Source organism: Gymnogyps californianus, chromosome 6, assembly GCF_018139145.2.
Source record: "Gymnogyps californianus isolate 813 chromosome 6, ASM1813914v2, whole genome shotgun sequence".
NCBI classification, from domain to species: domain Eukaryota; kingdom Metazoa; phylum Chordata; class Aves; order Accipitriformes; family Cathartidae; genus Gymnogyps; species Gymnogyps californianus.
Window position 1 is genome coordinate 8207942 of NC_059476.1, and position 12551 is coordinate 8220492.

The 12551-nt window shown below is 37.5% G+C and overlaps 1 protein-coding gene across 1 annotated transcript in view; it reads left to right on the forward strand.

Moving 5' to 3' along the window:
• Positions 1-12551, forward strand: part of PDZD8 (PDZ domain containing 8) — a 66612-nt gene that overhangs the window by 23390 nt on the left and 30671 nt on the right. The window contains exon 3 of the mRNA XM_050899198.1: positions 2936-3038. Within this exon, the coding sequence (XP_050755155.1) occupies positions 2936-3038 (103 nt within the window). The remainder of the gene's footprint in view (positions 1-2935; positions 3039-12551) is intronic.

A 12551-nucleotide genomic window follows, 5' to 3' on the forward strand; every position in this document is an offset into this window, starting at 1 on the left:
ATCTGCTTTTGACATTCTTAAAATTTAGGAAATATTCTGCTTATTTCAGCTTCTAAAATACTTGCAAATAGTTGAAATTGAACAGTTGAAATTAAAAAAATTAGGAAAGGATTCTAAAGGAAATAAATTCGGCTTGCTTTTATGTACGTGGTAATAAATAACAGGTTACTAAAGATTGGTGTGTACTTTGCTTGCCCATACCAGGTTCTTGTTAGATTTGCAGATCAGTACTTCAGCGTCATCCTACAAAAAGCAGGAAACTTGACAGCCTTGTTACTCATCCTCCTTTCCGGAAGACTATAAAGACTTGCTGAAGTTCTTGGCTTGGCTCAGCTAAGAGTTGAGGTGACCACAGCCTCCATGCGCTTCTGTTGTTCTGTATCAGAGGACAAACACTTCGTGTCTTGGAGTCCTCGTAGCTCTCAGACTGGAAAGCAGGACAGCTACAAACAACTGTTTTCGTATCCATAGCTACTCTGTTGAATCACTTTCTTCTACCTCCTGCTCGTTTGCTGCAGGGAACCATCCAATTTACAACTGGGGAAGGAATAGAAATTCACTTTCTGTATGCATATTTTAATTACTCAGGTGGTAACTTAATCACATTCTTTATTGATTTAATTATAGCTGGGGTTGTAAACTTTGTTTCAGGATGTCTTTCATACATCTTTCATACATCCTTTCATACTGATTTACAAACTTTCAATCTGTAGGATATAGATACCTCCTCAATATCCAGTTGTTTTGGGTGAGTTGTGACACAATCTTAATGTTGGTCTTTATCTGCAGCTGTGTTATAGAATACAGTACATCTGTTTGCCTGCTAATGGAGGTATTATTCAAACAAAAATTTCCTTAGTGTAGTAGCAGTTAAAATTTAAGTTAAAAAGTTAATTGTCTTTCTGAAATTGGAAATGGATTTCCAAACTCCAGAATGAAGAGCTCTTTAACATTTAAATGTGTAGTTTTGCTGTCTTGTGATATGTTTCTTCAAGTTGGATGTTGGTAACCTAATGTAAGGTGAAATCTCATGGCTCATTGTTTTCCTTGTGACTTTTATGTTACGATTCTGGCTGAAAATTATGTTTTATTCCTGTTTTGGGCTACCTCCTGTCTTTGTTCTTCTATCTTAGTTGCCACCAGTACAAGACAGCTAAATAGTTACTGTGCTGATATTTTAGAGGGACAATAAGTACCCCTGGAAAAATTCCTGAGACTGTATCTAGGTGACCAGAAGATGAAATGTATGCAACCAATGATCAGCTGTGGAAAAGCTTTAATGAACTGTCTGATATCAGTGAGACACTGAGGAAAACCTGTGTTACTCAAAAGCAACTGCTAAAAGCAGAACAGAAAAGCCACAGTGGGTTGCTGGGGATGGCTTAAAAATAAGCAAAGACGACATGAGTTTGTCAGTTCAAGTAACCTTGAACAAACTTAGTCTTGTCCAGACAAAGTACCTAATCAGTTGATTCTGAGGCTGGATTTCTGCTTACAGTAATCAAATCAATAGTGTCTAAACAAATGAGTGCTGAAGGTCAAGCTGGAAATGAGGTTGACAGCCGCTGTTTGCGGTGTTTTGCTAGAGCATGCAAACTTCCCATCTGAAGATGAGGTTACAGGATACAGCCACTAACTCTGAACCAAAAACAATTGACACATTGTAAAGCAGGTGTGCTGGGTACCAACCCAAATGTGATCTTCCCCTGTTGTCATCCGCATGCATTCATGTACTCAGCTAAAAACCGGTTAAACAAATTCTTCATAGACATAGAAAAGAAATATTTATTTACCTCTCCTTGCTGCAGTGCAAGCTAGAGAGCTGTCATAGCCAGAGAGGTGTTTTCCCTTGGGACTGGCTTAATTTTACCAATTCTAAGTTTTGGTGAAAGCTGTTCTCAATAGCTTTACTTAATTTTCAAAGTATGTTTACTACATATCTCCACATCTGGAAAGCTAGGCATTTTTTGATCATAAATGTTTAACCTAGAAACATTATTTAACAACATCAAGATAAACAGAGAAAATTGATGTGTTTTTCTGACAGCTTTTGTCTATATTGTCTAAAAAGTTGTGTCGCACATCCCAATCACAAATAAGATACTTTGGATGAAAGCTTAGAAACTGTCCTTGTCAAATTTATATAGAAAGTTTGGGGGGGAATTAAAATCTAATAGCTCTTTTGAAAGAGTAAGATTTGTTTGAAGTTTTTATTCCAAAATATTGATCTGCTTCCAGCTACTGTGAGATAAGCTGTGTACAATTTTATTGCTGTTCTATAGCCTAAAAGTTATTGGTTTGGTTTGGTTTTTTTCTTTTATAGTACTGATATTTACCTGAAAAGCTTTATAGCCTTCTGGAATGGGGTATCATGCATGAAGAACCACTCTTTCATTTGTTATGAATGTTTAAAAAAATTACAGACATGAGAGGATCCCAGTTTAGTGAAATAGAACCATAAGCAGTAGTAAACTGTGACTTTAATCTACAGTAACACTCTTGAAACAAGAAGAGCTGCAGTATGTTGTGAAGTTTAGGACTAGAATAGAAGACTCTTGTGGCTATTGTTGCTTTTTAAAAAAACTCAAAGTTATTCTTTTATGGAAAAATACTAGTCTGCTGATTGAACACTTCATTTAAAAAAAGAAAAAGGGAAACACAATAGGGGGGGGAAAAAAAAACCCAAACAAAAAACCCCTAGCTAAAAATTTTAACTTCTATTTGATATTTATGGAGTTCTTCCACTAGAGGGTGGCAGTGTCTTTCCTTTGGTGTAAGGCTGTGCCTGTGGAATCTTTTCTGTGTAGACTTCTCTGTGTGTACACATTGATAATAATAATAGAGTGTATAAATGAAGAATGGTGAATTTAATATGATATTTGGGATATATGTAGTAGTAGTATTACAATTCTTACTATAGGCTTTTCTATTTCAGGTTACTTATGTTTGGATCCTATGAAAGAGAAACAAATGTTCATTGCACAATGGAGCTGAGCAGTAACGTTTGGGAAGAAAAATCAAGAAGTTCTATTAAAACGGTAAAAAAGGGTATAATCTTTGCACTATTGCAGTATGTCTTACACTCTTTCTAGACGATGTATTAAGAGCATATCTTTGGACAATCAAATGGGTGATATAGCAGGAAAAAAACCCCAAAACATAACAGACCAGTTATTTACTTTTTAATCCAAAGTATTTCACTGTCAAATTGACATGTATAGATAACATCATGTTCAGTTATCCCAACTGTGCTTGAAAATGTACCTGGCTTGAATAGTGTCAATTGTCCATCTGCATTAAAACAAAGTGTAAATTATGCATTTTTATAGTCCTGTTATGGGCTGGTGGGGCAAGGTTTAGAAAATGGTGCGTAAGATTCACCTGTCTTTCACTGGCCAGTGACTGACTTCCTCCTTTTCCCCTGCATTTTGTGAAAATGTAGGCAATTGCCATAGATCTCTAACTTTTTCTAGAGCATATGAATCCTACCCTGTCTGCTAAAGAAAAACACTTTTACAAGTGTTGGCAAATATAGAAAGTAGTAGTAGTGGTGGTATTGTAAGTTAATCTTTTCCTAATTATCATACTTGGTAGCATGAGTTTAGCAGCATACAGCCTACAAATTGCCTTTCTTTTTTTTGTGTGTGTGAGGATGACAGTTACCTTTTTTTTTCTTCAAACAAGAGGTGCAATGTATGCAAGACCCTTTCAGTTTCATATTAGAGTGATATTGTGGTCGTCATCAAATTGAATTGGGCTTATGCTGAGCAATAAGTAATGTGCTTATTGGAAAAAAAACCCAAAACACCAAACCAAAACCCAGAAGCTTTAAAAAGACTTTATATTAACAATTGGTTTCATGCAAAGAAATCACTGGAACAAAAATCAATGTCCTGTATTTTACCCTCTGCTGTCTGAGTGCAACTAGCTTAAGCCCTGTGCCTTTGTTATATCTGACTGGAGTTGTGTTTGAAGACCAGCATTGTTTTTCCACTGGAGCAGCAAGAATCCAGAATTTCGGCATCTCATTCAGTTTCTGCAATTAAATTCCGCTTTGCATTGTTTTTAAAACTCCTTGTGACAAATGTTATGATACTTGTTTTTAGCTTACTGTATATTATGTTTCGCCAAAAAGAGTGTATGGCTGAGCAACAGACAGAAAGCCTTTTTGTTGTATTAGCTGCTGTATTCTTAGTCAAATGAAAAACTTGAAGGGAGGGTAGAGATTCAGCTATGCTGTCTTAGGAACCTGTAACACTGGGTGGCAGTTAGCTTTCTGTGTGTGGCAGGGAAATGACAAGTGGGGAGCCTGCAGCTGCAGTGCAGACCAAGACACTTCAGAGAAGAACTTTCCCAGAGCATGGTTCAGCAGCTAGACATCATAGAAACCGATGGCAGCTCAGGACTATGTTCTGCAGAGTTGTCTCTGTCTTGGCCCCCTCTCAACCTGCTCCTAACGCAGTCAGTGGTGTTTATGTGGTTGCGAGTTAGCCATGTCAACTCCCTGAGTTGGCTTGCTGCATCACAGCTCCAGTGCCGGTGGAAAGGAGAAAGAAGGGTGGGATGGCAGCAGCTTCAGCTGGTTTAAGCTGCTGAAGCACAGCACCACCAGAGGTGACAGCATAAAGCATTCCAGTGGTCCTGAGAGGAATTACTGATTTCGCTTAACTCTAGAGGTTGCTAGACTTCAGTGAAGCACTAGGCAGGAGGTGATTTGAGTAATTTATTTTCAGACCTTTTTGTTTAATCTGTTTTATGCAGCAGTTTTTAATTTTGCTTAACTTTTTCTAGTTTGTTTTAATCTAAAGGTTTAAGCCTCTTTGCATGATCACATAACGATAAGGTAGGAGCAATTCAGCCTTAATAGTCTGGCCAGTTCGTAGTCTTAACCCTTTCCTAACAACAAATATTTCAAAATTTTCAAGGAACAAGCAATACTGCCGGTGTTCAAAAAAACCCACAACCACCAAACCAAAAAACCCGGACAATTTTGGGATCTGGACCCAATCCTGCTAATACTTACTCATGTGAATGACCCTTTTGTTGGGATAAGCTGTGTATGAAACCTTGCACGGATCTGCAGGTTGATGCTCTAATGATGAAGGTGGCAGTACACTGATTTACCATTACGCTTCTCTGGACAAATTAATTTGTGCTTATTTTTAGATAATTTCGAGTAGCAGTATTGGAATGTATTCTTTTACGCTCTAACAACAGAAGAGGAAAGAAAAAACACTATGCAGGCAGCGTGGCACCAGTGTGTTTGTGACAGCAGATGGCAGTAGGACTAAACTGATGGAGGGTGGAACGGCTCTTTTTTAAAACTACAGAAAAGTACTCAGGGTGAGACTCTCAAGAACTCATCTTCTGTTTCAGCATCTAAAATGAAATGGCAGGTTTTTAGAATTTCTTAAGCTTTTGGAAATCTGGCCTGCAACGTACAGAAGGGTTTTCTATGCATCTGTGTTGCAGTCCTTCATTAAGCATCATTCAAACACTGCCTGCCAAAGAGCAGACACTCCTTGATCTGAGTTGCTGCATCTCTAGCTCTGCTGTCAGTGTGAAGAATTTACTGTGCTCTATCACCTTAAACTTTAGGCCACTAGATAGGCGGCCTAATTTTAAGATCCTGCTTTTGAAAATCTTGATATGGTAGAATATGGAAACTGACAATTAGCAACTTGCAGAACTACTTTTTGCTTCTCAACTTATATTCAACAGATGTAGTGAAATCATGGAAGTCTCTCTTCCTTAGGAAATCAGGTTAAATATGCAAGTTGAGTTACAAAACGTTAGGACATCTCACTGGGCGGCACAAGTATTGCCAAAGATCCTCAACAAAATAAGAAGTGTTAACAACACACTTAACACTGGAACTTAGTTATTTTTCTCAGAAATTGTAACTGTGTGAATAGTTAAATAGGAAGTTATAAAGAAAAAGCATTGTGATACTTTCCAAACAGAAAGTTTACTTGTATCTTTAATTGTGATTTTTAGCTCTAATGCAATGTTAACCACAAGGCAGCTGATTACAATACTTAATATCTTTCTAATATTAAATCCTTCTTTTAATGCTCACATGTGCAATAATTATTTGAGATGAAGTTGTTAGAATGAATAACAACTTCAGAAACCATGGAGGAGAAATGATAGACTAAGTTGAAGTGAAAAGTAGAAAGATATGTTGTGTTTTAAAAGCATCCAATTTATAAGAATCTCACATAGTCTGAATCAGAGGATGTATTGTCATGCCTATGTTCTACAACGCTCCTGAGGAAAATTCTCATAACTTTCTATACTTCCTGGTGTTTTCATTCTTTTTATTATGTTAGAAGTAGTGATAAGATTAGACAGGTTTAATACTTCATAATGAATTTTGGCAAGACTTTAATCTGATCCCATTATTTATGGAATATTAGTAGGTGTCAAAATTGGTTTTGAAAAAATGCTGTGTTACTGAACATATCTAGAGCATTATTGAAGTGTCTGTTATAATACAAAGGTGTCTCAGGCTTCTGTTTATCAAATCAGTCTGAAACACCAATAAGACTTCAGAGAGGTGATTTGGCACATTCCCATGTGACCGTGTAAACATTCTTAAATTTCTTAATTAGTAGTACATGCTGCTGGAATTAACATTAATCGCTGCATTGCTATGTAAAAATTATGTATGGGTAGGATGTAGTAATTAGCATTAGCAGCACTGGATTACTAGACAGGTGTTCTATGGCTAAATAATAAGATATGTCTAAATAATTAGATATATGTAGATATTAAATGGAGGCTGTGTCATAAATGTGAATGGTTATGTCCACTGAACTGCCAGTTAGCAATACCAGATTGATTTCTACAAACAAAAATTGTTCTATTTTTCCTTGGAGCACATCTGTTTAGCATGGACCCTGGCTTTGTTACACTTGGTGAGAATCTTGCTTCTGACTTTACCTGTGCCAGCACTTCATGTATAGTGTTGTGAAAGAATAACATAATTTTTTGGCAGCAACTGAAGTTGCTCTGTGACGAAAAGGAAAATATAGTCTGCCTTCCTTAAAAGTGGCAGAAGAATGGACATAGAAAGGATCCTGAAGTATTAGTAACAGAGACCTGAGGTAGCTTTGCAGCTGTAAGTACCCTTTACATAGACTATGCAATGCCTTGACTGCTGTATGGATGCTTGGCTGTCCTGAGTGTGGCAAGCGCTGGCACTTTCCTCTGGTTCCAGCACTGTAGAGAAGAATGAATCAAGAGTATAGTTGTATTGAAATGAGAATCTTGTTTCTTATGAACTGCTGTGCAGGTCTTGGTAGTCATGTTGCCTTTCCTTAGGTACTGATTTTTCTGACAGATAAATTAGTTTTCTACAAATTGTAGAAACCATTGCAAATAGATTGGTATCTTCTGATACTTTTATACCCAGGAAGCATGTACAAACTCTAAATGGCTTGTGCTTTTTATTGGTTGTATGAATGTAAAGTAATGGGGTAGAGGTGCTCAACTGCAAAACAAAATGTATCCATTCCAAGTTTTATCTTAAGTCTTTCTTTTTTATAGAAATTCAGGAGCACAAGAGAATCACTATCTATCTTGAAATAATCAAGTTAAATAATCAAAGAAAAATATGAGGAAATACCTTTAAATTCTGGTTTCAACTAATACATTGCCTGAGGTGGTACTGTAGGAATAGCCACAGTTTCGTATTCCTAAAGGTAGTAAGTGTTGGGGCTTTTTTATTGGTGGTGGGGTTTTTTTATTTTTTTGGAAACCTCTTCTGTAAATACTAACTTTAGCAATACAGAAACTGCATTTCATATTCTGCAAAGTAAAAATTTCCATCTAAAACACCACATCTAGTAGCCCATAGGATTTACTTTTGCAGTAGTTGTCTCAGGACCACACAAATATCCTCTGAGGTAACCTAATAATAGAAAGAATTAAGATAAGCATCTCACAACTTTTTTAGGAATTCTGCTTGATGTTTTCTCCAGTTCATTCTGAACATTGTGGTCAGCACTGAAGTAACTGAAGGGGAAGACCAGTGACACTGTCTTTCAATATCGCACTCGGTGCATGTCTATACATACACATATATAGGTCATGATCTCCGCTTCTTTTGGTGTGGTTATCTTGATGGATATGGCCTTTTATAGGTAGATTTAATGGTAACTTTGAAATTGCTGTAGGCAGGCTGGTTGGTACCTGTTCATAAAAACAAAGCAATATTTCTCAGCCTTTCATAAAACTAAATTTCCTTTATCAGGGATTAAGGAAAACTTAAAGGTATTCCAGTACCGTAACATATGAATGTAAAATGAGAAATAATGTAAATCAAATCCAGCACCTTCTGAAATGAGTTGCCTGAAGATACTAAACTATAATGTCAAAATTTAAAGCAACTGTGAAACGTTAATTTGTAAATACATGAAGTTAAATGCCTCACAGTTGGCATTTCAGTGTGCTTATTTAACAGCCTGCCATTTCAGCATTTAATCCTATCAAAAGAAAGGAGGAGGATTAAAGCAAGAGAAGCTTTTTGAAAATGTCACTTTTCATGAAAATTCATGATCTTGTAAAATTTGATAATATTTGTAAATACAATGGGGAATAGTTCTGAGATTTGTGCCTTACATAATATTCTGTAATCCGTCTTTCAAATAAACTTGAAGGCCATCAGGATTTTTTTCGGTCTCATCCTAAACATTTAAGCTTTTTGACTTGGGGCTTCAGAAAGCTTTTCTGTGATTTAATGAGACACCTTCTGTGAACATGCACTGTAGTTCTTTACTGTTCAGAGACTATCGAATATGAACATTAAAAAAAACCAAAACCAAAAAACCACTAACAGCTTTTTTTTTTGGTGCGTGCATATTCAGATAGTTGTTTAGAACCAGATGTCATTGCTCTAGTCTCAGCCTGATCTGATACTTCTTGCTTGCTTTTAAATCGTTCAGAAGCTATCATGTACTGCATCCTTGGGCATGCATACCCTCACCTGGGACAGGCAGAAAGCAGAGCTTGCTACACTTTTGCATTTGGCAGCAGACAGTACTAAATGCATCATGTGCAACCAAGCCTGTAGCTTCCCTTACATGCACCTCTTTCTCCTTATGTCCAAGCTTGAAGCTGTGATCCTTCCCAGCGTGCCCTGGAGTGCTGCAGAGATTGACTGCTTGCAATGAATCTGACTTGCTGAGTTTCAAATTTAAAATACCAGATGAAAAGATTAATGGATAAAGTAACTTGAGTGAGAAGAATCTATAATGAGCAGGGCTTAATGCTCTGTGTGTGCTTGCACTTCCCCATCCCTAACTCTTACTTTAAGAGCTGCCAACAGAACTCATCCATGGTACTCAGACTTAGGAAGAGAAGTTCTTCTGCAGCCAGATACTTGTATAGTGAAATAAGTCTGTTTTGAAGCCATTTAATTCCAGTCTAAATCTCCATTAGATTTTGTAACTGAGTTGTATTGCAGGTGCTATTGGTGATACTGTCTATTCAGTTGGGGTCTTCCAAGTTGATGTTTTGCAGGGTGTTGTACTCTCTGAAAGCATGGCAGTGACCTCCTCCTGATTCATCAGAAAGGGTCATGAAAGAGGCACAAGCTGTGTTGGGTGAATTCACCTTTGTAAGGCCTCTCTGTATGACTGTTCTAGGACAAAAATTATATAAAACTTCAAGCTTGATCAGGGATTAGTTCTGTTCTTTTAATGCTTTTTACAGAGCTGATAAACAACATTCATTTTCACTGTGTTTTTTCCTTGAAGGTTACTCATGTAATAGCCAACCTGTAGTACAGATTCTTTGAGTTACCTTTTAGTTGCCTGTCTTCCATATCCTCCTGATAGTAACCAGTTTGAATAGCAATTGTAAGATTTTCTTGTCATACTCTTTAACTTACAATTTTGTATTTAAAATACAAAATTAAGTAAACACTAAACGATACCTCTTCCTTAAAAATGCTTGTAAAAGCTAAGATGGGCACACTGTTTTAGTGTGTCACTAGATGTGGTGCTGATGACTTTTTTTTGTATTCTTGTCATCTGTTCTGCTGCATGTCCAAATATTGGATGCACAAAAGAGTTTTAAGTAGGTTTTACAGCAGCTGTGTTTCTCATTTGCAAAGAAATTGATTTACAGTGATAGCTGATCTTGCTAAATAAATAGATGGTTGATGCATGAAAGCTAACTTTGTTTGTATAAACAGTATGGCCTATTGTAAGAGAGATAACAGTGTTTTACTGACCAGAGTAAACAAAGTGGTTTCTGGGTAATTCAGTATATTTCTGGAATTACTTTCTAAACTATTTTGTTACATCCTATTGCAAAGCTGTATGGCCAGATGAGCCGGCCGCTCAGGTTGGAGGCTGCTGCACATGGCTGGAGTGGAAGGGGAGGGACTTACTTTTAAACACAGATACCCACAGCCACCTTTGGAAAAATAAGCTGTTTTCATTCTTATTGGTTTGTAGTTTGTTTTCCTCTTCGGTCTTCTAGTTTACTTTTTAAATATGTTTTCTCAGAGCACCTTTATAAAAGTTAACCTCTTCTTAATGTACTAGGTTTTTTCTTTTCAGATTGAGAGATTGGGATCTGTTCCTACTAAGGAAGTAGTAATTTGATTTAAACTAATTTACCCACTTGTATGGATTTTAGTGATGTTGTAATGTTTCCCTACCAAATCAGGACCTCACCAAGTAAACTGTTGGGCATGTCGAAAGCTGTTTCCTTCCATTGGTGAACGGATACGTCTCCCAAAATAACGAAGGAGGGAGCCTGTGTTCGAATGTTTAATTACTGAACAAAAATGTGTTTTCCAGGTTGTAAGAACACAAAGAAAGAAAGCCTGGGGGTGGGTAGAAAGTCTCAGAAAAGGGGCCCGTGGCTGTGAGTAAAAATACTTGTTAAGAAATAGTGAGGTACTGCCACTTGGTGCTCATATGCTCTCCTAAAACCAGTTAACTTCTAAAATCTGTGAGAGACATGTAGGGGTTTGACACATGACAAAAGTGTAGGGGTGTTCATTTCTGACTGCAAGTTGCTCAGTGGTAACTTGTCTGAGTTACTCCCACAAGTAGTTCATCATCTGGAAGTTCCTCTTGCAATTAAGTAAGAGAAAATTACATTGTAGTTTCTGCAGATTGTCAAAGGATAGGCAAGTGCTTGTAGTTATTGCAGAACAGCTGATGTTTAACTCCTGACCCATTAGTGCCTTCAATAATCTGGTATTGCCCTTGGTTCCAAGTATAAAGAACTTACCTGTTTATAGACTTTGAAGTGCAGTAACAACTACTGAGAAGACTCCTCTTCTGAATACCACTTTACTCAGTTGCTCTGTTCAGTTTTCAAAGTTTGAGCAATTAAAGCTACTGAGTAGCTTTTTACTAGAAGTTTATCAAGAGCCTGCAGTTAGATCTTGCATTTAATTTTGGGTTTACTCTGTGGGTTGTCTGACACCTTCCCATGCTCGCCTGCAGTATGTCAAATGCTGCTACTGAGTTTTATCTACCATTGTTCTCTACACTGTTTACTGCTGCTATGGGCTGTACTAGAGAAGGAGTAGGGAGAGTTTGTGTCCAAATGAATGTCCAGGAGGAGTTAACTGACTTTTAGTAGGATTTTGCCCAAATTGGTTATGTTGTTCATTTGTTGGTGTTCTGTGGGTTTTTTGTGGTGGTTTTTGTTTTGGTGTTTTTGGGGGGGGGGGGCGGGGGTGTTTTGTTGTTTGTGGTGTTTTTGTTGTTTTTTTTTTAACCCAAGTTGGCAGATTGAGTTTGGAGACTTGATGGAGTCTTTAGCTCCTGCTAAATGACTAAAAATGACGGATAACTATGGCAGACATTCCTTGAAGTGAAGTAAACCTGTTGCAGATTGGCCTCCTGGAAAGTTTCAGCTTTTCATTTGATAGTCTGAAAAAGGCATAACTAGAATAGGAGTAATATCAACTCTTTAGCAACTCATTTTGGCAAAATGAAAGAGCCAGAGTGAAACATAATGGCATATGTTTGGCTGCTGAACTGTGCCATCTGAAACTGAGATGTTTTAGGTGACATAAACTGTAATACAGGGAGCAAATGGAGACAGCAGAGAGGTAGATGGATTGGTGCTTACTAACTGGTGTTCGTCACCAGGCGAGTGGGTTTTTCAGCACTAAGAATAGGCTTTAGATGGATGTATGAAATGAAGGGGTCCTGAACAGGTTGGTTATTACAGGCTGCTGTGTCACTGAAGATGTCCTTTTGTTGGTAGGTCATCTGTCACTTCTGTAACAGAAGTTTGCTTGGCTGTTGTTGTTGCTCACTTTTAATGCCCATAGATGCATCAAAGTACCCAAAACAACTGCTTGCTTTTAGTCAATGGACACCCTGAGAGCTGATCAGAGTTTGTGGCATTGCGGCATTCGTGTTCTCATCTTTATCCCAGTTCCCCCCACTCAGAATGCACACTAGATGACAATAGGACAAGGTATCCAGTTACTCTGCAAGTCTTTAGGGATCATGAAGAGGATTATGAATAGCATGGGCAGCCAGCAGGAATGCATTGTGAAAGCTGTGGCC